At 54.2% G+C, this 23,517-nt stretch overlaps 1 protein-coding gene across 7 annotated transcripts in view; it reads right to left on the reverse strand.

Moving 5' to 3' along the window:
- Positions 1–21,260, reverse strand: part of NTRK3 (neurotrophic receptor tyrosine kinase 3) — a 378,355-nt gene extending 357,095 nt beyond the window's left edge. For 4 of the 7 annotated variants that reach the window (XM_065871973.1, XM_065871978.1, XM_065871979.1 and 1 more), the window contains exon 1: positions 20,449–20,696. In XM_065871973.1, the coding sequence (XP_065728045.1) occupies positions 20,449–20,696 (248 nt within the window). Of the gene's footprint in view, positions 1–20,448; positions 20,720–21,194 lie in introns of those variants that run through there. The other 3 variants (XM_065871976.1, XM_065871974.1, XM_065871975.1) reach the window with 3 other exon arrangements.
- Between the last annotated feature and the right edge of the window lie 2,257 nt (positions 21,261–23,517).

Genomic DNA, 23,517 nt, shown 5'->3' on the forward strand with positions numbered 1-23,517 from the left:
AACTCAAAAGTGCTGTGCTTGCCAGAAAATTCTACCTTCGGGGATATTCCCAAAGTTCTGCCTCTTGCTCATTCTTCAGATAAGAGCTGGGCTGCGATCTCCTCCTGGAGCCCGCCCCCTGCCAGGAGAAGTCCCCACCTTCCACCTCCCGGTCAGGCTTCCCATCACATCTCTCCGCTTGGTTCCTTCCTAGGACTTGTGGCTCTCTGACATTATCTGAGTGCCAGATATCAACACTGATGGCCCCTGCCCACTGAATTTCCAGGCCAGAAACTTTATCTGTCTTGTGCATCACGGCATCACCAACGTGAAGGAATGAAGCTTGTTTGTGTCACCACCTGCCACTCATTTAGGGCTCTGAGGGCAGGACCAGGCAGGCTGATGCCACAGCCCTGCACTCAGCACCCACCTCAGACTGAGAAGGAGTTAGTGGACACGCGCTGGGCTGGGGCTCCCCCATACGCCATGTCTGAGCACTCAGCAAGCAGGCCTCTCGGTTACATCATTTCGGGACGGAGATGTGGAACCAGGGCTGTGGTCTGGCCTTTATCTGTCCATTGTACACAGGACCCAGCCCAGGGCCCTGAGAGGGGCCACATGACTAGAGTGATGGAGAACACAAAGAAAAGGGGCCAACCCCAGGCCAGAGAGCACCAAATGTACCCCCTGGCCCTGGTTTCACAGTGTCAGAGAGAAAAAGGGCGCTCTGAGAGCACCAGGAACATCCTTGGGCTGCAGACACCAGAAGGTGCCCCCAAGAACAGCACCCTGATTTTTCTGCCTGCTTCAGCCCCCCTCCTGCAAGCAGCAGCATGTCACAACAGAAACCCCACAGGCTCTGAGTCAGACAGGAGCCCAGCTCTGCCACCTACCAGCTGGGTGGCCTTGCCACCCCTGTCCCCCTCAATTTCTTCATCTGCAAGACAAAGATACAATAGCACCTGTTTCGATGAGTCATGCACGTGTGTCTATCCTAACCCAGATTCATCAAAAGCAGCCCTATTGTGTAAACTGGTGCAACCACTTTGGAAACAGATCTGTCAGTGTCTTGGAAAGTTAAATATCATACAATCCAGGAATTCTACTCCTGGGGACAGACCCAAAAGAAATGAAAGTGTTTGTTCACAAAAAGCCCTGTGCATGAAGGTGCAGAGTGGATTTACCCATAATAGTCCAAAATTGGGAACAGTCAGGGTTCCAACAGCTAGGAGACTAAACAAACTCGAGTATTTCATAATGTGGCGTACTTACTCAGCAATAGACAAGAACAGACTGCTGTTATCTACGACGCGGATGAACCTCGAAAACATTTTGCCAAATACACATTGTATGTTTCCATTTATATGAAGCTGTAGATCAAGCAAAAGTAACTTATTGTGGGAAAATATGAGAACAGTGGCTACTTCTGGGGAGGTGGGGAGCAGAGACTGGGGAGGGGCACAGGGGAACTTGCTGAGCAGATGGGAATACTCTCGATCTTTCTGGTTTTGGGTTCCACAGGTGTATACACTTGTCAAAACTCAGAGGATATACACTTGCAATTTATACATTTAATTGACTGGAAACACTACCTCCAATGAAAACAAATACTGGATGCTAGTTTGATGATATACATACTAAAGTGTCTAGGGGGAGTGTACCAACACCTACAATTTCCTCTGAGATGCATCAGAAAAACAAGGTGGATATAAGTGGCTAGAGGGACAAAGAGAAGGACAGACCCTATGACAGAGCAAGAAAGTGAAATATTAACTGCAGATTCCAGGGAGTGGGTATATGGATGTCCACTGTAAATTTTTCAGCTTTTCTGTATGCTTGAAAATTGCTTTCCATGATGAAATGGCAGAATTGGGAGAATCCTCCTTATTTACATGTCCCAAGGAAAGCAATTTCATAGCCCTATTTTGTGGCCCATTCTTTGAGGAAGTTCTTCCTTACTGCTTACCAGATCCCCATAGGCTGTGGTCACAGACCACTGACATTTTCGGTGGGATGAGTGAGGTGTCTAACTTGGTGGTGACACAAATCAGATGCTCACCGGTAATTGTTGAAATAATTAATAAGAGAAAGTGCATAGTGCATTTGATATGAGTTGTTTTCTGATTTCCACCTGCAATCTCCTAAACATCAGACCATCAGACAGCCGTCCTCGGGGGCCCTTCTCAGACTCTGCGCTGGTTTGTGTGTCCCTCCCCCTACCTCTCGGTTTCTCCTGCGAATGTGCCCTCCCCGATAGGGCTCCTTGGCTGCTCCCACAAGGGCCAAACAAGCAGATAGATATGTTTAAGGCATCAGCAGCCAGAGGCACCAAAAACCGAGGACAATTCAGCTTTGATGAACTTCTGCAGGTTTCTGCACTCAGAGAGACTCTATTTTCATTTCAGCAGACTTGCAAGGTTTTTGTCTTACCGTTGTTCTGAGCTGAAATGTATCCCCCCCAAAATTCATAAGTTGAAGTCCTAAGCCCCAGTACCTCTGAATGAATGTGACTCTATTTGGAGAAAAGGTCTTTAAAGAGGTAATTAAGTTAAAATGGTGTCATCAGGCTCTAATCCATTATGACTGAGGTCATAAAACAAACACAGAAAAGACCATGTGAAGACACAGGGAGGAATTGGCCATTTGCAAACCAAGAAGAAAGGCTTAACATTGTTTTTATTTTAAATTACAAATCTGGTGAGTGTGGTCATCTCTTTATTGCTTAAACCTTTTAAAGTGTTATTCTAATAGAGAAAAAAAACAAAGGATTATATACTGAACACCTTATTTATCCATCACCTGGAATTGATATACATATTATCATTTTGTCAGATGCTAAGATCTCCGAAAAAGGAAGGAAAACATCATAGGTGAAGTTAAGAGCCTTATTTACCTTCATTTCCTCTCCCCTCTTCCTAGAGCCAAGCCTCTCATGAAATTGATTTGTATCCAGTCCAACGGTTTTATCTTTTTACTATATACCTATGTGTATAAACAGTGCATTATATCGGTCATTGAGGTTTTTTAATTGACGTATAGTTGATTTACAATGTTGTGTTAATTACTGTTATGCAGCAAAGTGATTCAGTTATACATACATGTACATTCTTTTTTTTATATTCTTTTCCATTATAGTTTATCCCAGGATGTTGAATATAGATCATGGTGTTTTTTTACCTTCCATACGTGGTATGTCATTCTGCAACCTGTTTTTTTTCAAAGTGCAGCCATGTTACTGCACAGAGAACGAGGTTTTCAAAGCAACTGCTATGCGGGATTCCAGCCTATCAACATACGTGGCTCCTCACCCCTTGCCCTCCTGAAGACATGTGAGCTGGTTCCCAATCATTTTGCGATGAATGTGGAACAGCGGGCTCTGGAGTCAGCCTGGGTTTGAATCCTAACCCTGCCGTTGACAGCTATGGTCTTAGACAAGCTCTTGCATCTTTTGGGCCTAACTGCCTCATCTGTGACATGAGAGCAGTTCTCCGCTCATACGACCGTGTGGATTAAATGAGATGCCACATAAACTGCCTGGCCCAGAGCAAGTGCTCAAAACCAGCCGCTGCTACTACTGTGCACTCCAGAGACTGGGAAGACAGAACAATCAATAAACACGAGCCTGGACAACAAAGACCATCTCAAAAATGGGACCAGTGACAGGCAGGACTCAGGTGGACAGAATGAAATCCAGACGGCTTCCAGGCAAGGCAAGTGGCCTGACCAGGAGACTAAGAGTGGGAAATGCTTGGGAATGTTTCAGGAATGCCCACTAGATGAGTTTGGCTGGGGCAGAGGGCTCCCAGGGTGGGGATCATGGGAGGCAAGACTCCAGAGAGATGTCGCAGCCAGAACACGATCACTGAAGGCTGAATTTTACACCGGAACCAGTTAGGACCCAACAAAGTTTCTTGAGCTGCAGTTACCGAATTATGTCCCTGCCACCCAAATAGTTTTTTAAAATCAACTTTGAGTCTTGGAGGGCATTCTCAAAACCAGCTGTGCTTTCATTTCTCAACTGCATATCAGATGACATAGGTCAGAGCATGTTCGGTCAAGTCCAGCCCTGTGGGGAAAGGTTAGTGGAGGCCAAGGTCAGGACAGAGCCAGGCATCTTTTTGGGGGGTGCAGAGAGAAGAGATAAAAGGGAAATGGAGAGAAAACTCAGCACCTGGGCGAGCGCTGTCAGAACGTGCTGGGGAGCAGGTAGTGTTCTTCAGGAATGGGGGCGTTCAAACGTTTTGTAGCCTGGGAAACTTCATAAAAGTCTTACGCAGAATACCACACCACCTCTGGCCTCACTTCAGGGAGTAGAGCTGAAGAGCTGCCAATGCGACCGTTGTGCTCGAAGTGTGGTCCCTGGATTAGCAGCATCTGCCTCACCTGGGTACTCACTAGAAATGGCATCCTCAGGCCCCACCACAGATCTACAAATCGGAGTCAGAAACTCTGGGCTGGGGTCCAGCAATTTGTGCTTTAGCCAGGCCTCCCGATGAAGGGGACGCACGCAAGTAGGAGGACCACCAGGGTCTGATCCCACACCGCTCCCCCCACACAGGCTCCACCCCCAGAGACATCCTCCTGCAGCCTCAGCGCCCTCCAACCTTCCACCCCGTCCGCAACCACCACGTTAGATGTATGACAGGTCAGGGCCAGAAGAGGCCTCAAAGATCACCTGGTCAGGCCCCTGATTTAAAATGTAAGAAAACGGAGGGTCAGAGATGGCCAGTGCCTTGCCCAGAATCACCCAGTAGGTTGGTGGCAGTGACAGGACAGACCCCACAGGTCACTCCGTCCTGCCCCAGTGTCCTCACTTAGAGGACATTCTCAGGATGTGGCCAAAAATACCTGTGCCCACGAAATTCAAGGATGCCAAACCCCACTGGGTCCCAGGACCCCTTCTGCCCCTCCCTCCTTCTCACTATCAGTGTCAAAAACAGAATAGCACAGAACCCATCGTGCCCTGTGGGAGCTGTGGGAGGGCGCTGGACCCAGGACTAGAAGCAGAGACGACAGGTTGCAGGGCGGGGGGCAGGACCTGAGAGCATCTGTGACACGGGGCGGGGGCGTGAGCAGGGGCTCTGGAGCAGACCTGCTGATTCAAACCCCATGTCTGCCACTTGCTGGTTGCATGACCCAGGACAAGTGCTGTAGCCTCTCTGTGCTCAGTTTCCCCACCGTTAACATGAGGATGCTAATGGTCCCTGCCTCACTGGGTTGTGCTGAGAATGAAGGATGGTTAAAATCAGACTGCCTTATATAAAAGAGGATGTATATGTGTGTATAACTGAGTCACTCTGCTGTACAGCAGAAATTAACACAACATTGTAAATCAACTCTACTGCAATAAAAAATAAATTAAAAAAAATAAGACTATTCTGAGAACAGCACGTGGGACCCGGTCACAGCACAGCGTCTGTCGTCCCCATGATGAGTTAAGGTTCCCTAGAAGATTCCCTCAGCAGCTGCTCCACTGAAGGCAAAGCCAAGGCCCACAGAGGCGTGGGAGCCATGAGAACAAGGTGCCCGGCACTCCGGGCAGGTGCATGCACTGTCCCCAAGCTGGGTTCTGCAGTAGGTGTGCGAGATATGCTGGTAGAAATCAGCCCCTCCTATTCAGCAGGTCTCTATGGAGTCCCTGTGAAGTGCTGGCTACAGGATAAAACACAGTCCCTGCCTCTGACACAGCGCGCAGAGAGAAAACAATAACATCCAGGAGCCTGACGCCACCCAGGGCGTGTGGGTGCAGCTCCAGGGAGCCTCCCCTGGGCTAAGATGCTGGCTGAGCCACCCTCTCTGACCAGCGACCCACCCGGGCAGGTAAGGACTGGTACCTGGGAAGGTAACAGGGTGGAGCCTCAAGGCCAGGTGCCTGATCAGAGTCCAGGTAACAGGCAAGTCACCTGGGTGGGGACACAGCTTGCGGCCCAGGACCGGGGGCGGCAGGGTGGGAAGCAGGGAAGAGTGACCAGTCATTTCCATGGAGACAGGACGTGACCCTGGATAATGACGCCTGCACGAGGGTCAGGGACGGATAAGGTTGCTCCTCCACCATGGCTGCCCCAGGTCCCAGGGCGCTGCTCTGAACTGCAAAGAGGGAGGGTAGGCCTGTCTCGGTCGCAGCCAGGGCAGGGGCAGTGCCCCAGAGGGCTAGACAGAGGGTCTGCTGGCTGCTGGGAGAGGGAAGCCAGGCCCAGCCATGGACCAGCACGTGCAGCCAGTCTTCGCTTGCCTGCCCGGGTGCTCACCCCCCCATCACATGGCGGAGGAAGGCTGACCGCCATCCCCCACCACCGCCCCCCGCCAAGTCACCCTCTGATGGAACTTTGTCCCAGGAACTTGGCCTGGGGGACCCAGGGAATCTGGCTGCACCTTCGGCACCCCAGCCCACCTCCCGCACAGCCTGGAGGTAGATTCCAGGTGGCAAAAGAGAGGGGCTTGACCTTACACGTCCTGTAACTATGGGCAGAACACAGATCCATCTGTCCGGCTGGTTGATGTCTTCCCAGCTCTCACCAAAAGGGCCGGCCCAACAGAGGCTCTCAAATAAACATGCTGAATAAATGCAGAAATAGGGAAACGAGCGAGTGCCTTGAAGAGACTCAGTGACATCTTCTGGAACCTGGAACCCGCTGTTCCTTGGGTTTCTCCCTTCCCGTCTCACTGCTCCCTCCTCCGGGCTGCCCGGGGTCACCTTCCCTATAAGCCACCAGCCCCCAAATCTTTGTCTCTTATAATTGGAAAGTGACAAGAGACGAAACACAATTGTCCTCTCTTGCCTTCGATATGCTGCATCTGCTAAGGTACCATGGGGCCTCTGTGGACCAGCAGCAGGACGGTGAGTCAAGGTCACGGCCGGCCAGGACCACACCCTGACAACCAGCTCTACTATTTCCAATCAGATGAACTCGAAAGCAGGTAAATCTAGAATTTTTAAATCTCCATTTAGAAAGAACTGCACCCTCTCCTCCTCAGGGAAGCCCTATTTTCATAGCTATACATTTTTCTTTCAATTTCCCATTAGATAACATTTTCTAAAATTCTGCCCCTGCTTCTCTTGAGACAGCTCTTCCAGCTGTAGATGTCTTGGCTAATAATACTGGCCACCCCGACTCGACTCTAAACTCCAAGAGGGAGGGAGGGACTATGGCCTTTTATTTTTGCAGCGTCGTGTCCCAAGGCTTAGCACCATCCCTAGCACATGGCTGGAGCCAAGAGCTGGGACAGAAGAGGGTTGATCCCCTCCTCTCCCTGTGCTGCGGAGAGAAGGACCCGGCCAGCCCAGCTAGCGCCCCTGGCCATCCTTCCCCAATAGTCCAGATGCTGGGACAGGCCTGGACAGGCAGTGAGGCGGGCGGCCAGATGCAGCTCAGCATCCATGGTGGGAGGAACACACCGCCAGCTTCAGGCCCCCATTAGCAGTCTGTTATGCACTTGGAAGACAATCCTTTGAAAACAAATGGAATACAAGGCCTCCCCTTCAACTCCTGCCCCAGGGACAGAAGCCGGGGGCTCCCAGAAGACACAGGGCCCTCCCACGGAGCAGGGAACACTTCAGCCATAGGCCACATGCCCTAGGAGCCAGGCGCTTCTTTCCACGTCCTCCCCTTCACTGCCAGGGGCTTCGAGGGGCCCTAGCTCCTCCAAGGGCCTCAAAGACAAGGTTTCTGCCAAGGGTACAGAACTACACCCCTCCTCCATGCCCCTCCCCCCTCCCCATCTATCATGTTATTTCCCACTTGGTGTCTTATAGCCACACTTGTTAAAATGACTGCCACTTAAGAGGTGGCAAGAAGTCAGAAACGCAATCTGGAGCAAAGCTGATATTAAATAACTTCCTGAGCCTGGCACGTCTGCCAAGGCCCCCTCCAGGATCTCAGGTGGATCATAAAGAAGCTACAGAAGATAAGGAGCCAGAGGCACCCCAATTCCAGCCCCAGAGCCACGCCTCTGCTGGGGGAAGGCCCCTCCCTTCTCTGGGCTGGAGTTTCTGCACCAGTAGAGCCTAAAGTAATTCCTTCCTATGTGATCCCACCCCCCCCCACACACACACACACTGAGTAAAGGATATGAAATGACGTCTCACACTCAAATCTACACTGGAAGAGCCCTTCCTGTCAACCAGCCCTACCCTCCCCTCGCCGTTTTCCAGATAAACACACTGAGCCTCAGAGATCTTGAGTCTCATGGCTGAGGCCAACCAGATAGGCTGGGGATTAAAGAATCTCAAGAAGAGTAATACCCAAGGAAAATACCAGAAAGGGTCTGGCTGTTAGATGCCGGGATTGGTTGGCTACAATGAAGTCAGTCAGGTGCACAGGTGTGTTCTGCAGCTGTGGCCTCATGCCGTTGGCCCAGCAACAAACACTCCCAATGGCCATCATCACACTCGTGTCCTCAGAGAATCATCTCTAGCTGCTCACACTTGAAGGGGAGAGAAATTCATCTGACGGATCCTCTGAAGCCTGGCGCTGAGTCAGTCTCATCTGCCTCAGCAATGCCCACCATGGCCACCCCACCAGATCAGAATACACTGCTGTTCTCCATTCTGGCCACTTGGTGTCACTGCTGTCCCCAATGAACTAGAACCATAGCGGGCTCCTTGGGAAGTAAAATGATCCTACCAGGCCAACAGGATCCCATACATACCCCCTGCACTGTGTCCTAATTCCATCCTTCCTCCAGAAAGAGACAGATGGTCCATCATGGAGTATCTATTCATCATGTTCCAGACACTTTCCACACATCATATAAACTAATCATCACAGCAACACCTCCCAACAACACCTGACTTTGCAGGTGAAGAAAATGAGACCCTGAGAAATTAAGCAATTTACTCAAAGTTCAAAAAAAACAAGCAAGGAGGAGGGCAAGAATTGGAACCCGAGTTTGACGTCAAATTCCATGACCTTTTCACAACATACTTTAGCCTCCCTTGAGTTATCAGACTCTGTGCTATGGGTTCTGGTTAAATCGGGTTGGTTTGCCATGACCCTGGGAGGTGCTGGGAGAAAACCACGTGCAGCTTTGTTCAAAGGCACAATCATAATAGGGCAGGATAAATAGCACCTCCCTTCCTGCAGAAATCATGGTCTAGTGCCCTCTTGTGGCTGATCATAGAACTGGAATGAACGCGCATGGGAGGCTCTTCAAGGTGGATTGGAGGGACTGAGCAGTCACCCTCTTCCCACTGGACTCATCCATTCTTTCTCCCAGGGCTGGTCCTAGAGCCCCATCTGTAGCTGACAGCCCTAGTCAATTACAATAGCCGGAAGAGAATCATCCAGTGAGTGGGAAGCTACATAGAGCAAGAACAGCAGTAAAACCACATGGAGCAACACCTGCAAGGGGCTGGGTGCTCCTGAGTCACCCTGCATGCAGGATCCTGGCATCCCAACTCCCAAGGCTGGGGAGTGGGGGAGGCGGGCAGCAGGAAGGCTCTGCCTGGACACTGCCACTTGGTTTCCCAGCTGAGGCTATCAGTAGCAACCATTACAATCTCCCTGTTCTTGGGCAGACATGTGCCTCAGCCACTTTGTCACCTTTTCCAAATACACACCATGTTAATCCTTCTGTTGCCTCCCTGAGCTCTGGCCCTAGGGGAGGTCCTAGCTCCCCTCTCATCCCACTCTTCAAGGACCCAGAAATGCCCCTGCCCTTTACCTCTGAGAGACTCCTATTGTACCATTTGCCAGTTTGGCCTCTGTGCACCCATCATATGCCAGGCACTTACTATAATCTCATTTAATCCTCAAAACTACTCTAGGAAGACGGATCTAGTCAGCCCACTTTTTCAGATGAAGAGACAGAAGCTCACAGAGGTTAGGTAACTTGCCTAAGCTCATACAGGGGCAGTGCCAGGATTTAAACTGAAGGTTATCTGGCCAAAGAAGCCACTATTCTTCCTATGACACTGAGTTGCCTTTGAGGCAAAAGAACCATTGAAAGTCTTGGGGCCCAGGAATAGTTCTAATGGAAGCCCTTGGTTTAAAAGATTAATCTGTCAAGATGTGGAGGATGAGCTGGAAGTAGGAGAGGCTGGACTCGGGAAGAACAGATGAGGGTCATAAAAAGTAACCACACCTGTGGGAATGATGTTCTGGAGAGTGGTAATGAGAAGAGGAAGAAAACGAGAGGGGGAGACAAGCATTAAGACTTTTACGCACACAGACTGGAGTGCACGTTCTCATCAAAATCTTAAAAATAACCCAGTATTATCAGTATTATTTCTGATGAGGAAATGGAAATCAAAAAAGTATCCAGCCCAGGGTCACACAGCTGGGAAGAGGCAGAGTTGTGAACTCAAGCTTCATTTAGCAGGTGCCATCCATTAGCAAGGTTGTCTACGCAAATGATCTCCAGCCTAGTAGGACGGCCATAAATGTTATGTTCATCCCTGTTCTTCAGGGATCAGCCTCAAAAAAGTATCAGAAATAAGTAGGTGGGAAAAGACTGACCACAACAGAGAGGGTCTCACCTGCAGCCCTGGGTCCAGCAGCCATGGGATGGCCCTCAGGGCAGGGCTGCAGGCCCCAGATCTGAGAGCTCAGGACCCACTAAAAAAGAGGGAGATCCCGTCTCCAAAACGAATAGCTGTGTTAGTGGGACAAGGCTCCTTCATGAACCAATTAGTGCAAAGAACAAGACAGCACCTGCTCAAATACGAGACAGCTTGGAACAGCCAGAGAAGAGCTCAAAGCATGCACAGAAAGGAAACAGTCAAAACTAGCCAGTCCAGGCAGGTCCCAGGACCCTGGTTTGCACGGCACTTTGATACCCATCAATTTAGATGGGTGTCTCTGAGAACAGAGGTGGTCTAGAGAGGTTGAGAGACAGCACCAAGCTCTCATGTCTGGTAAATATCAGGATCCCGTGCTTCCTGAGCAGCTACTTGGTGTCTAAGTAATTACCGAGCTTGGCATGGCTGGGGTCGGGGGCAGCGGAGAGAGACAGGGGAGAGATGCCTCCACATTTGGACCGCCATATCAAATGGCCTGAGGGAGTTCATGAAGCTCCCATGACACTAACTCTGCAGTGTAGCTGTCTGTCAACTTCTCTGTGTCCCCATCAAGACTTATCTTCCTGGGCAGGAACAATGTCCCATTCATTCATCTCCATGAAACCTCGTGTAGATGCACTGACCCCTCCTGCTGCTGCTGAGACAAACTTGGTGGGAAGGAAAGCACTCCAGCCCACTTCTGGTCACCCAGGGCACTCTCCCAGCCACCTCCTGGGAAGCTCAGGTGCAGGAGACTCACATGTCTGGGCTGCAGACATGATGGAGGCAGGACCCCATGATGAGGGCTGCGAGAGGCCCAGCCTAGGGGAGAGCTGACCTCCCTGTTCAGCCCTGGCTCAAAAAAGGCTCTGAAAGCCAGGTCAGCCGGTGCACATCTCACCACACTGGAGCTGCATCCCCAGCTCCCAGGAAAGGCAGCCGCCACCAGCCTCGGTCGGTCTCGTGCGCAGCACTGCCCTCTGGTGGTCACCAGGAGTCTAGACGCAGACGATCTTTGTAGGCAGGAAGCCAAAGGCTTCAGGGCTTGTTTACGGGAGACCTCAGTCGTGATGTGCGTGGAACACAGAAGAGATGCAATTGTGGGTGCGCAAAGACGCCTCCAGATGCGCGCACACAGCCCACTTTACCGCGGGAAGCAGCCCAGATTAGGACTGCGCATCTAAGATTGCTCCTTCTCTGTTTGCAGGAGGCTAAGGGCTCCTTTCCCTGCCTCTGGAAGAGCCCAGCCAGATCCCTCAGCCCCAGAGCAGAGGCTTGCAGAGGGCGGGAGGATGAGAGCCACACCAGCAGGGGAGGCGGCCTCGGAGGCGTTCTGGTCCCACTGTGCCAGGAACTTGCTGGGTGATTGAGTCAAGTCCATTCACCTCTCTGGAGCCTTGGGTTCCTTCTCTGTAAAACTGGGTTTGGCCCCAATTATTTCTGAGCCCCTTTCCAGGTCAGATGATTTATGGTTCAAAGTCTTGATCTTTTTCCTAACTCAAAAACACTCTCAGACGTCTAGAAATGTAAATAAGCAACATGGTGCCCTACCGCTTGAGGAGCCCATGGAGTATGTGATCACCCTGATCTGACAGTGACCCTGAGAGGGAGATAAACTCCAATTCCCAGAGGTGACCCCAAATCCCAGAAGGGGAAACCAAGGCCAGAGAGGCTCTAGGATGTGGTGAACTCTTCCAGCCAAAAAGCAGCAAAATGGTGTGTTTCCACAAATTCCTGCCCTGCAATCGTAGCACTTTGCTGGGTACCCCAGCTCTCTCTGCAGGGACAGCTGTAGCCATCCCCCATGCTCATCCCTATGGAGAGACAGATGGAGCTTCCCTGAGCAAGGGGGGAAGAGAGATGGAGCAAAGAGGAAGGGTTGAGAGGAGTAAAGGCTGCTCATTTGAGGAGGAGGGAAGAGAAGGGCCGGGAAGAACTAGAATTCACCCTCCAGGAAAGATGCTCTAAATATCCGCTTCCAGCTCTAGGTGGACACATCAGACACCCCCCTTCTGCTCTACATCCAGTGGCATCCTTGGAACTCCAAAACGCAAGCTGGGAGAAGCCAACCTGCCCTCTATTCTCCCATCCAGGCTCTCTCTGGCCATGGGCAATTGGGGACACAGTCCTGCTGACCGTGTCTCAGCCCAGAGTGGAGCTGGCTGGGGCCCAGCCGCCAGCTTCCTGAATACTCGTCAGCCTCAGCTGGCACCTGGTCTCCTGGGGAAGCTGACCTGACCTCAGAAACCAGGATGCTATGGGGTGGTCAGCAAGGCCTGGGGAGAGGGCTTGGTTGGGACGAGCCTCATGGGAGGCCTCCCCAAGCCTCCCCATCATTAGAGCCTGGCTTTGACAGTGCTGGCCAGGGCTGCTTGGCCAACACCAGACCCACCACTGTCTCATCTGCCTTCCTCTCCAACCCCAGCCAGGGGAATTCTCAGCTAGGGAACTGGAATGTTATAAAATAAGGGATCCTCCTAGACCTTCATGTCTACTCTTTTATTATTAATTTATCTTGATGGTCATAGATTCGTGAATGTGTATGTATAGCAGTATATATCCACATGCATAAGAATATAGCGAGAGTATAGGCAATGGAGCTTAACATTAAATGTCAGACTCCTCTGATTGGCTTCGTGAAATGAAGCAAGTCACATTCCATCTCTGGACTCATTTTCCCCATCTGTAAAATGGGACGAATAATAGTACTTATCTCCTAGGGTTGGTGTGAGGCCGTAATGGGTTATATTACCTCCAAAGTGCTTGGAACAGTGTCTGGAACAGAGTAAGTGCTCAGTAAACGCTAGCTGCCATGAGTTATCATGTATCGACAGCTTTCTCTTTACCCGGCATGACACAGGCCACTGACCCTCAGAGTGCTGCTAAAAGGTAGTTGTTATTATTACCCTCATCTCACAGAGAAGGCAACTGAGGCCCAGAGGAGGGAAGGGGTTTGTCCAAAGCTAGGAAAAGGCCAGGTCTGGAGGAGCTGCTGGGGACAGGTTCCTCTCCCTGCTGGATGATTCTGTCTGGGGACAGAATCCTGAATCTTCCACCACCCAGACGGGGGACACTTACGATGGGACAAACCAGATGGGGGAACAGGGGAAGAAGTGAAGTTAGAAAGGACAGGCTCCAAACTGGCTGCACCCACAGATCCCTGAGCCCTGTGTGTAAATAGAGCTCAGCAGAGCCCTCGCCAAGAGCAGTTTTAATTGGCATGGGCTGCAGGCTGCGAAGAGCCCTGGGGCTGCCAGCCTTGCATAGTTGCTGCCTCTGGGGACCCCAGATTTGGAATCACTGCCCCAGAGGGAGACACAGTCGTGGGCGAGGCTCTGGCTTTGACAGAGTGCCCAGAAAGGGTGCCAGAACTGAGTAGGAGAAGGCAGTGCTGCCATCTGGGCAGGGACGTCCTCCAGCAGCCCGAGGACCCCTAAGTCCCCGCCTCTCTCTGCGCCTCTCCTGGGACCCTCGCAGGTAAGGTGAGGGAGGAGCTGACTGCAGGGGTCCCTTCCAACTCTGAATTCCGGGGAGCCCTGCCCTCGGAGGTAGTAGGCAGAAATCTGAGGATCCTCATGGGAGTTCCACTGGGCACTGAGAATCTGGAGTCTTCATTCCTGATGGTCTGACATCCAGTCCATCAAAGAGGAGCTGCCAGCATGCCCGGCCCCCAGGAGTGTTTAGGTTTCCCAAAGTGGAGGCCAGCAAGGCTCAGGAGATGACAGACGACTTGAGCTGAGGGCTCAGTTGCTCATCGATAGATCTGGGGGACCGAGTCCAGCCTCCACTCAGGCCACGCTTAGACCCAACCACCAGGCCACTCAGCTGCCCTCCACAAGGCCCTCATGGATGGGCTGCTCCCATAGCGCTGCCCCTTGGGAGAGAAGGAACTTTCTGGATGAAGATAGTCTGCTTCTCCGTTCCCAACAGCCAGAGGGTATCCAGCTACAGGGTTACCGCCGGGGAGAGAATGGAGTCCAGGACACCAGAGCGGCCACGAAGGGAGCATCGGAGGAGGAGCCTCAAGACCCTTCTGGATCTTTCCTTTTGTGAGACACTCAACCACTGGGATTCAATTTCTGTTCTTTATTTTGTTTGTTTTGTTAATCAGGACAACGGGGCTAATAATCCCTGCTTAGGTACTTCAAGTAGCTGTGGCAAAAAATAAACACAACAGGGACTTCCCTGGTGGCGCAGTGGTTAAGAATCCGCCTGCCAATGCAGGGGTCACAGGTTCGAGCCCTGGTCCGGGAAGATCCCACATGCCGCGGAGCAACTAAGCCCGTGTGACACAACTACTGAGCCTGCGCTCTAGAGCCCACGAGCCACAACTACTGAGCCCGTGTGCCAAGAGCCCGTGCTCCGCAACAAAGAGAAGCCACCGCAATGAGAAGCCCGTGCACCGCAACAAAGAGTAGCCCCCGCTCGCTGCAACTAGAGAAAGCCTGCGCACAGCAATGAAAATCCAACGCAGCCAAAAATTAATTAATCAATTAATTTAAAAAATAATAAACACAATAACTGTAAACTGGAGAGCAGGAAGAAATGAATTTGGCGGGGGGAGGGATTCATGGAGGTGAAGGATGTGCTACAAGGGACAAAGGGCAGGACCCAAAGGGCTACTAGGGACTGTCTTTTGAGAACTGGCCTGGCCCTGGGACTAGGGGTGCTTAGGAATCCTGATCCCCTCTGCCACCCAGCCTGCTCCCTCCTCACATGCCCCTGCCCCTACTCCCAATTCATCAACCCCTCCTGGGAACAGAGCCAAGAAGGAGAGCCAGGGGCTTCAGGACCACCCCTCCTACTGTCAACCCGGCTCCCTCTCAAGCCCAGGCCCTTCCAGCCACGACAACATTGGGCACCAAGCTTTTTTGATTATGCATGCTTTAGCAATAAAAATTCATCTCGTAACCCCCAAACACTCCTATTTATTAAATTATATGCTTATACTTCTTCGATTCATATATTAAACATTAAATATTCCCTCTTCTCAACAACAGTAACTTGAAATAGAAGCTCTAACGTTTTCTTCTCACACCCAGCAGAGGCCCCTGCTCTGGCAATGAGCTGAAACTCTGCAGAAGGACATCTCCCTGCCTTGAGCTCACGGTACACGGGGGGCGTGGGGGTGGGCCACGAAGCTGGGTGTCCAGCCTCTGATGGGAGGCTGCAGGCCTCGGCGCATTCTTGCTAGGGGTGGCACTTAGTTTGGACAGTGGACTCCAAACTGGGTGGCCCAGAGTCCTCTAGAGGTGGAAGGGGAAGGAACGAAGGGAAAATGGCCAGCGAGGGAGCACCTGCTGTCTTCCTCTGGGTGGCATCACAAGGGTCAGCACCAAGCCCAGGGATGGTGCCCTTAGAAGTGGCCTAGCAGAACCTCCTTGGGGATGTTCCCTGGGCCCCGGGATGGCATATGTCTGAGCTGGAAAGGACACTGCTCCATGGCCTCAATTCACAGTTGAATTTCCAGGCTCAGAAAGACTACCAGGCTCAGAAAGACTACTACTTTCTACACGGTAGAAAGTCTTCTACCGTGGCTCACAGAGGATAAAGGGTAAATCCAGGTGTGGGACTCATGTGTCTCATCCCTTTCTCTAATCCTACCCTGCCAATGGCCAACTGGAGGCCCCAAAGGGAGGCTGGAGATGGTGTCTGTGATCCCAGTACAGTCCACTGAACGCAGCCCTCTACATGGGGACCCCAGCCCAGGCAGCAGCAGAGATGCCACAATACTGGCAAAGGCCAGCCCAAGGGAGGCCTTTGTCCACCCCTACAGTCAGAGAGAAGGAGTCAGCCACCAGGGACAGGTAAGGCAAGGATGGAGAGCTGCCCAGGGGAGCGGATGTCAGGCCCGTCCCTCTTCACAGCCATTCTTTCCACTTCCGCTCCGCAGAGCTAGCGCCGGGCTGGGCTGGTTTTACCCAAACCCATCATGTGCTCAGGTCCCCTGGAGCTGCAGAGCTGATGCCCTGGGCTTCGGGCTGTGCCTCGGAAGACTGACCCAGGCTGAGGATTCTGGCTCCAGGGAGGGTCCTCCAGGGAAGGCGTGGATTCCACCCACCAACAGCCTGGCCTCCATACAAAATCTCAGGGCCTCTTCAGTCCAGGGTCCCCAGCTTTTATCCTGGAAGTACCTCTTTCCCCAGGGCTATAACCACTTCCCCTTCTAAATCTCACCTCAAAGGCCCCTCACATCTCTACCTCCCTCCCTCAGGCCTAGCCCCAATGTGGGGGGCTCCTGATTGAACCCTATGATGTTCTTGGGGCCTGGTTCACACCCCTGCCTGCAGCCCAGCTCCCACTGGTAATTGTCAAGGCTGGCTCTCCCCTTGACCCTTAGAAAGGCTAAGAATCAGGAAGTCAGTACAGCAGCCAAAGCCCCAAATGATCCCTCACCCAGCCAGGGGAGGGCCTGCAGGGAAGACAGGGGAAATCAAGGGACCAGAGTGCTGTGAACACCAGGGACCCTGTGGTGGCTCGTGTGGAGACCCAGCTGGCAGCTCAGGGTCCCAGCCAAGAGCCCACGGTCTTCACAAGCCCAGGAACACCCAGCCCAGCTATGCCATCTTCTCCCCCTGGATTTTCTTTCTAGCAGTCCAAGGATGCGCTACTCCAACCCAACCCCAGGCAGGCCTGGCCTAGAGAAGCCAGAGGGCCCCCCTCCCAGCCACCACCCTTCTGCCTTTGTGACGTCAGAGCCTGGCTGGGTGCGGCCGCACATGGACCCTTCTAGGTAAGGTTACTGTGTGTCAAGAGCTCCAACAGCAGAGGGATCGGCCTCTTGAACAGAAAGAAGCCAAAAGGGAGAGCACTTTGGGAGGGCGGACGTGAGACCCACACTTCTGCCCTGAGGCCTTGCAGCGGATTTCCTCCTGATACTGATGGGGCAGCCACCTACCCCATCAGAGGCACCCTCCGATGGGGACACAGGAGCCACCACACATGCCACCCCTGAGAGGAAGGACCACAGGGAATCTCTGATCCCTCTGAAAACTCAGGGGTGATCAGTTCAGCACCTGAGGGAGAGACCTCAGGAGTCCACCGCCCCGAGAACAGGAGGGTGGCTGGGTGGCAGTCACCCCAGGTTCCCTTAGCTAGGCCCGCTGGAACTCCAGCTTCTGCCCCAGCCTCTTCCTCGGTCCCCAGAGTCTGCCCAAGCTGCACCCCCAGACATACACCAGCATCAAGAGCTTCAGGTTGATGGAAGGCTGGGGGACCCCTTGATCTCCAAATCTCTGATAGCATCAGAAATCTAAAGAACACATTCCTTTTCAGCAAAGCCCGGGCTTGGACTGAAGCCCCACATCCAGGTCCCACTAAAGGAAGCCCCCCCTCCCTACCTGGAGGGCTCCTCTCTGTCCTCAAGCCCCTCCTTCCAGCCCGCGTCCCTAGGTAGCCCTGCAGAGTGGGGGACCTGGGTTTTGGGGTCCAACAGACAAAGGCCTAAGCCTGGCTCACTGCTGGGGCTATGTGCCCCCAGGAAAGTTACTTTGTAGCCTGAGCCTCCATCATGAGGTAAGACAGGGATGGTGACACTTGCCTCCCAGGGCAAGCAGGACTCCCCTCCTTCTCTGCTCTGCCTCCAGGCCAGAAGGCTAGGCCCTTCCCTAGTTCCGTCAATACCAGCCATAGATATAACAGGGCACTGGGGAGAAGATGGGATGAGGAAGGGTCATCCCACCCATGACCTCTGACCCTCCCCCACCGGCCACTCGGCACAGCTCCGGTGGGAATCCAGTTCCCTGGCTCTTAGGTGTTGGGGTGGATTCAAGGAAAGGAGTCCTGACTTCCTGGCAAAGTGTCTGAGTCCTGAAACAAGGATGGAGACACACACAGAGGGACTCCCAATCTACTCCCGGATTACCTGCCCCAGCTGCCCCTCTGGGGTCCTTCAGTGGCAAAGCGGACAAGAAGCCACCCCATCCCCTCCCATCATTACCTTCCCAGCAGCCCCACCTTGGACCCTTTGCCTGGAAAGCTCAACCCAACTCTTCTTTATCAGACTGCTTCCCCTAGCTTTCTTTGCAGAGGGGGGACACCTCTGCATGGCCATTAAGAGCCTACGTGATTGTGACCCTCCCCGCCTCCCACCAGCTTCCTACGGGGACACACACCCTTGGAACAGAGAACAAGCTGGCTGAGGCTCACCAGCTCCCAGAGACCCGCACTGGGCACCCGGGGCACCGTCTCTCCAACCCCTGGCCCACCCGATCCCCTGAAAATCCCTAGGTCCAGCTCCTGAGCTCCTGGACCCACTGCTAGGCTCCCCCCTCCCATCCCACACACATCCCTACCCCCACCCCTCAGTGCACGTCCAAGGCAGAGGTTCCCTGACAATCTCACTCCCACCCTCCTGGCTGCATCCTTGGGGATGCTGGAATGCTGTGGCCTGCAGGTGGGAGAAGCTGCATTGGGTCCATCCTGTTTCTCCTGCCCTCCCCTCCACCCCACCCTTGGCTATTTATCTTGTCACCCCAGGCCAGCCGGGCCGAAGGTGGGGAGGGGGTGAACGGTCGAGCCAAGATATGGGTCAAGCTCGTCTCCTGGGCCAGGAGTCAGGGACACCTCCTGGGCTGCACACGTCCCTCAAACCGTTAGCTGCAAGAACACGAGCGGAGTCTCCATTAAGCCAAGAGGGTTGGTGGGCTTCGGAGAGAGCAGGACTGCAATTCCACCAGGCGAGGTGAAGGGAGAGCTGATGCCTGGGAGGGCAGCACCCACGGCAGAACCCAGCCCCTCTTGAGTCTGCCCAAACGCCTGCCTCAGACCCCAGCCAGGACTTCAGTGCCAACCCTTTTCAGCATCCCACCCACTTCAGGGGTCTCCAAGGGGTGGGGACCTTGAGGGGAGACAGGTGAGAGCTACCCCCTGAACACTCCCAGTGCCATCCACAACCCTTCTCTGGATGGCAGGATGGGATGGGGGTCACCTGGCTGAGGTCAGTGGAAGATAATCTGGACAGGCTCTCTCCGCCCATGCTTCTAACCCACATCCCTGCCGAAGAAAAATAACGGGGGTGGGGGGGTAGGGGGAAGAGCAGGCCACCACAGGTCTCACTCAGACAGGACAGAACCAAGCAAATTCTAGTCAGAGTTCAATGTTCCAAATAAAGGGATCTGCACGATCGTATAAGAAGCCCCATCCCCAAAACACGCAAGCCTTCCCTCCTCCCTTCATCATCCTGACTCGCAATTACTGGAACAGTTATCAAAGCTCAAACAGGAACAGGATCTGTAGGCGCCCAGATGCAGATGAGGGTGGGAAAGGGCGGGGGGTGGGGGGTGTCTCGGAAATGCCCAAAATGGGGTTGGAGAGGGCGGGCGAGAAGGAAAGGGAAGAAGTAGGCGTCCATGACGGCCTCGACATGTCCAAAGTCTCCCTGCGAGCAGCCAACTCCCAACTTGTTTACTTGACAGCGTGTTTTGCTGTTTCCAAAAGGAAACAGTTAAACCTCTGGGCTGGATCGCGAGCAGTCCCTAACTGTCACCTTCCCTCCCGGTTAAGCGCTGCCGCCGCCACCGCTGTCGCTGCCGGCGCCGCTGCCGGGGAATTGAACCTCGTCTACTTTATTCCACTTGAGCGTGGCCAAACTGTTGCTATTTAGTGGGGGGCAAAGAACCCGATTCGCACCCTCGAAACGAGCCGCAGCGCCTGGGGGCGGGGGCGGGAGCCGGGCCCCGCGTGGCCCGGCCGGCTGGGGTCCTCTCGCGGGAGAGGCACCCACACGCATCACCAGATCACGCCTCGCCAAGGCCGGAGTCACCTGGAATACGCAGCCCGAGAGCATCTCCCGAGCCAGAGCGAGCCTGACGCGCGCCCGGCGGGCGGCGGGCGGCGGGCAGCGGGCAGCGGCGAGCTGGGGCGGGCGGAGGGCCAGCGAGCCTGACGCGCGCCCTGCGGGTCGGCGGGCGGGCGAGAGGGAGACGCGGAGCGAGGGGAGAGGCGGGCTGGGGAGCGGCCGCCTGACTTACATGGAAGTGATATTCCTTGAGATGTCCGTGATGTTGATGCTGGCATTCCCATTGCTGTTCCCTGAATCCTGCCCTTCCAGGAGGGGGAAGAGATTCCCATCGTCCGGCCGCCGGCAATTGATCTCAGTCTTGCTGCAGACACAATTTGCAGGGCAAGCCAGCACGGAACCCACATAGTCCAGCCAGACGCTTCCCAGCAAGAAAATCCGCCAGAAACTACACTTGGCTGGGCAAAGAGAGACATCCATCTCCGATCGCTGCTTCTAAAAAAGAGGAGGAGGAGAGGAGAGGGGGGTGGGGTGGGGGGAGTAGGGAGAGCTGGGGGGGAAGGAAACAAAGACGGCGAGGGAGGGGGGAAGGGGGAGGGGGGCCTCTGCCTTTGAAACGCCGTGCGATCAGATGCAAAATCCTTCAGCGTCTGAAACCATCGCGGCCGCCGCCGCCGCCGCCGCCGCTGGGTGGGAGCCGCGGGGAGCGCCTAGTGGCGCGGTCTGCCTGGCATGGTGGCCGGCTCTGCGCTCGCCGGCTCGCCGGGTCCGGGGGCTCGGGAAGCGAGCCGCGCTCTCCGACTCCGAGACTTTGCAGGGTTGCAACAGACGGTGGGGAGGCAAAAAAAGAAAAAGGAAAAAAAAAAAAAAAAAAACACAAGGAAAAGGAAAATATGGTGCTAAAGTCACCAAGTCCCACCTACTGGGCAGAATTAAAACGGACACACCTGCAAAATACACACACTCACACACACTCACACATCCACACACCCGGCGCCCGGAGGAGGAGGAAGATGCGGTCGGAGCTGCAGCAGCCGCCGCAAATGGCTCGCTGCGCGCCTGCAGAAATGTACAAGTGCTCAGAGCCTTACGAAACGCACGGGTTATCCGAGCGTCTTCCTCGGTTCCCTCCCTCTCTTCCCCACCCTCCTCCCCTCCCTCCTCGCGGCCTCCTCCCCCCGCCACCCGCCCCGGCTGGGAGCGGCAAGAGAGCGGAATCTCCCCCCTCCCTCCCTCTCCCACTCCTCCCCACACCCCTCTCTCTCTCCCCGCCCGCCCTCTCCCCTCCTCCTTCCCCACCCACCCACCTACCCACCCACTCGCCGGCTCGCGGCTCTCGCCCGCACAGTCACCCGCAGCCACGCGGCCGCCCGCCCGGCCGCCAGCTCCAAGCCTAGCGGCCCGGCGCCCGCTCGCCGCAGCCAAGAGGAAAGCAAGACGGAAGGGAAAAAGTTGCAGTTGGGATTGCGAGGGTCTGGACTGGGGAGGGGGACTTGGAGAGCTGGCGGCGCGACGCGGAAAGGCGCTCTCCTTTCCACTTTTTGGCCCTCGCGCTGCCCGGTTTTGCTGCAATCCGGACCGCGAGAGGAAGTGAAATGCACGCGGCCGAGGTGATCGGGGAGCGTTCCCGAGCCTGGGTTGGGGGCACTGGCTTGAAGACGGCGATCAGGGGTGCGGGAGCACACAGGACCCCCAGAGAGGCACCCAGAGCCGGGGACCGGGGCCGCGGACGCCCGGTCCTCGGTCTAAATGACACTCATTCCCGTAATCGAGAGTCCGGGAGCTAGGATCGGCTGGAAAGGGACTGCGGGGCACCGCTGGGTTGGTGCCCCCGCGCCCCTTGTGCCTTCTTGGCGGTGGGTTTTGCGTCCTTGGGCAGACAGGGAGCGAGGAAGGAAGGAACTAGCGCCGAAAGGGCTGCGCTGCAGATCCGAGGTGGCCCCAAGCGAGCTGCGCGTGCGAGAGAAACCGCCGGGGAAATTGAGATGCAAGGGGCAATTTTTGGCAAGCATCAGGCCAGTACCGTCAGAGGCCGGCTTCTCGGGCTCGGCTCTCTCGGGTGCGCTGAGCTGGCTGCCGGGCGAGGGGGCGGGCGGGCTGCTTTCTCCGGATTCGGGGGCGCAGGACCTCCCTCCTTCCCTCCCACACAAGCACCCCTTCCTGGTAGGGGCGCAAAGCAGGTGCAGCCTTCTACGCGAGCTCAGTTTCCGTCGGGAGAGGAGGAGAGTCCCCGCTTTTTGCCTTGGTAGAGATATTTCTTTTTAATAAAACGTCAGAATGCCAAATGTTAGATGTTTGCTGAGAACACGGAAGCATTCGCTGCCGGAAAGGAAAAGAAAGGGTTAGGGAAGTCCGAGAAGGCATACACACTACCGCATTCACACGCAGAAGAAAGCACAGCTCTCCTCGCCGACTTGGAGGAGGGCAGGCGAGGAAGCGAACACACTGAATTCAACTGCATCCAGCATCTGAAAGGATTCTCCCCCGCCCCCCTGTGGATTCCGATGCAGGTCATGCAACTTGCGGGCAAGATGGGGGAAGGGGTATGCGGGGGGCCACCGGCCCGCCCCGGGCGCAATCACAGACTGGCTGGGCGCCTGCGAGTGGCACTGTCGCTGTGCGTAAACTTGGAAGCAAAAAAAAAGAAAAGGAAGGAAGGGAGGGAGGAAGGAAGGAAGAAAAGAACGTGTCTATAAAAGGCAGTTTTCCCGATTCCCCCTTACATTCCACCTTCCCTTGGCCTCAGTGAAACTTTAACGCCCTGTTGCCAGTGTGACCTTGTTGCCAGACTGGCATTTTGCCCTCCCACCAGCAGGAGGGGACAGAGAGTGGAGACCTCCTTAGACTCTCAAACCAGTTCCTACTGGCCCAAGGCCATCTCTGATAGCCTTAGTCCACCGTAAGTGCCAATCCGTGGTTGGCTCTGGAATATGTTTGAGAATCAGGGAAACTGAGGTGTAGTCAAAGCTGTCAACTTGGCCTTTTTCAGGAGGTGGCAGGTGTTAGCAGAGAAACACAGAGAACCTTTCTCAGACCATGTCAGGGGAGACTCCAGTAAGCAGGATGAATCTTTTTTAATGGACAGGAGTGAGCAGTAAGGGGCTCTGACCCCTGGCAGGTGTGTGCCCAAGTAAAGACTCCAATACACCATGTGGATTTAGCCCAGCATCAGTTCTCCAGCCTGGAACTAAGATGGTTGTGTCTTAAAGGTGCCCAACACACTTTTTTTGAGAAAGAAATGACTTTTAACACTTCCAGGAGAGACGTGGAGGCGTCTATAAATCAGGACAAATTTAAAAAC

This window comes from Phocoena phocoena, chromosome 2 (genome assembly GCF_963924675.1).
Source record: "Phocoena phocoena chromosome 2, mPhoPho1.1, whole genome shotgun sequence".
Classification (NCBI taxonomy): Eukaryota; Metazoa; Chordata; class Mammalia; order Artiodactyla; family Phocoenidae; genus Phocoena; species Phocoena phocoena.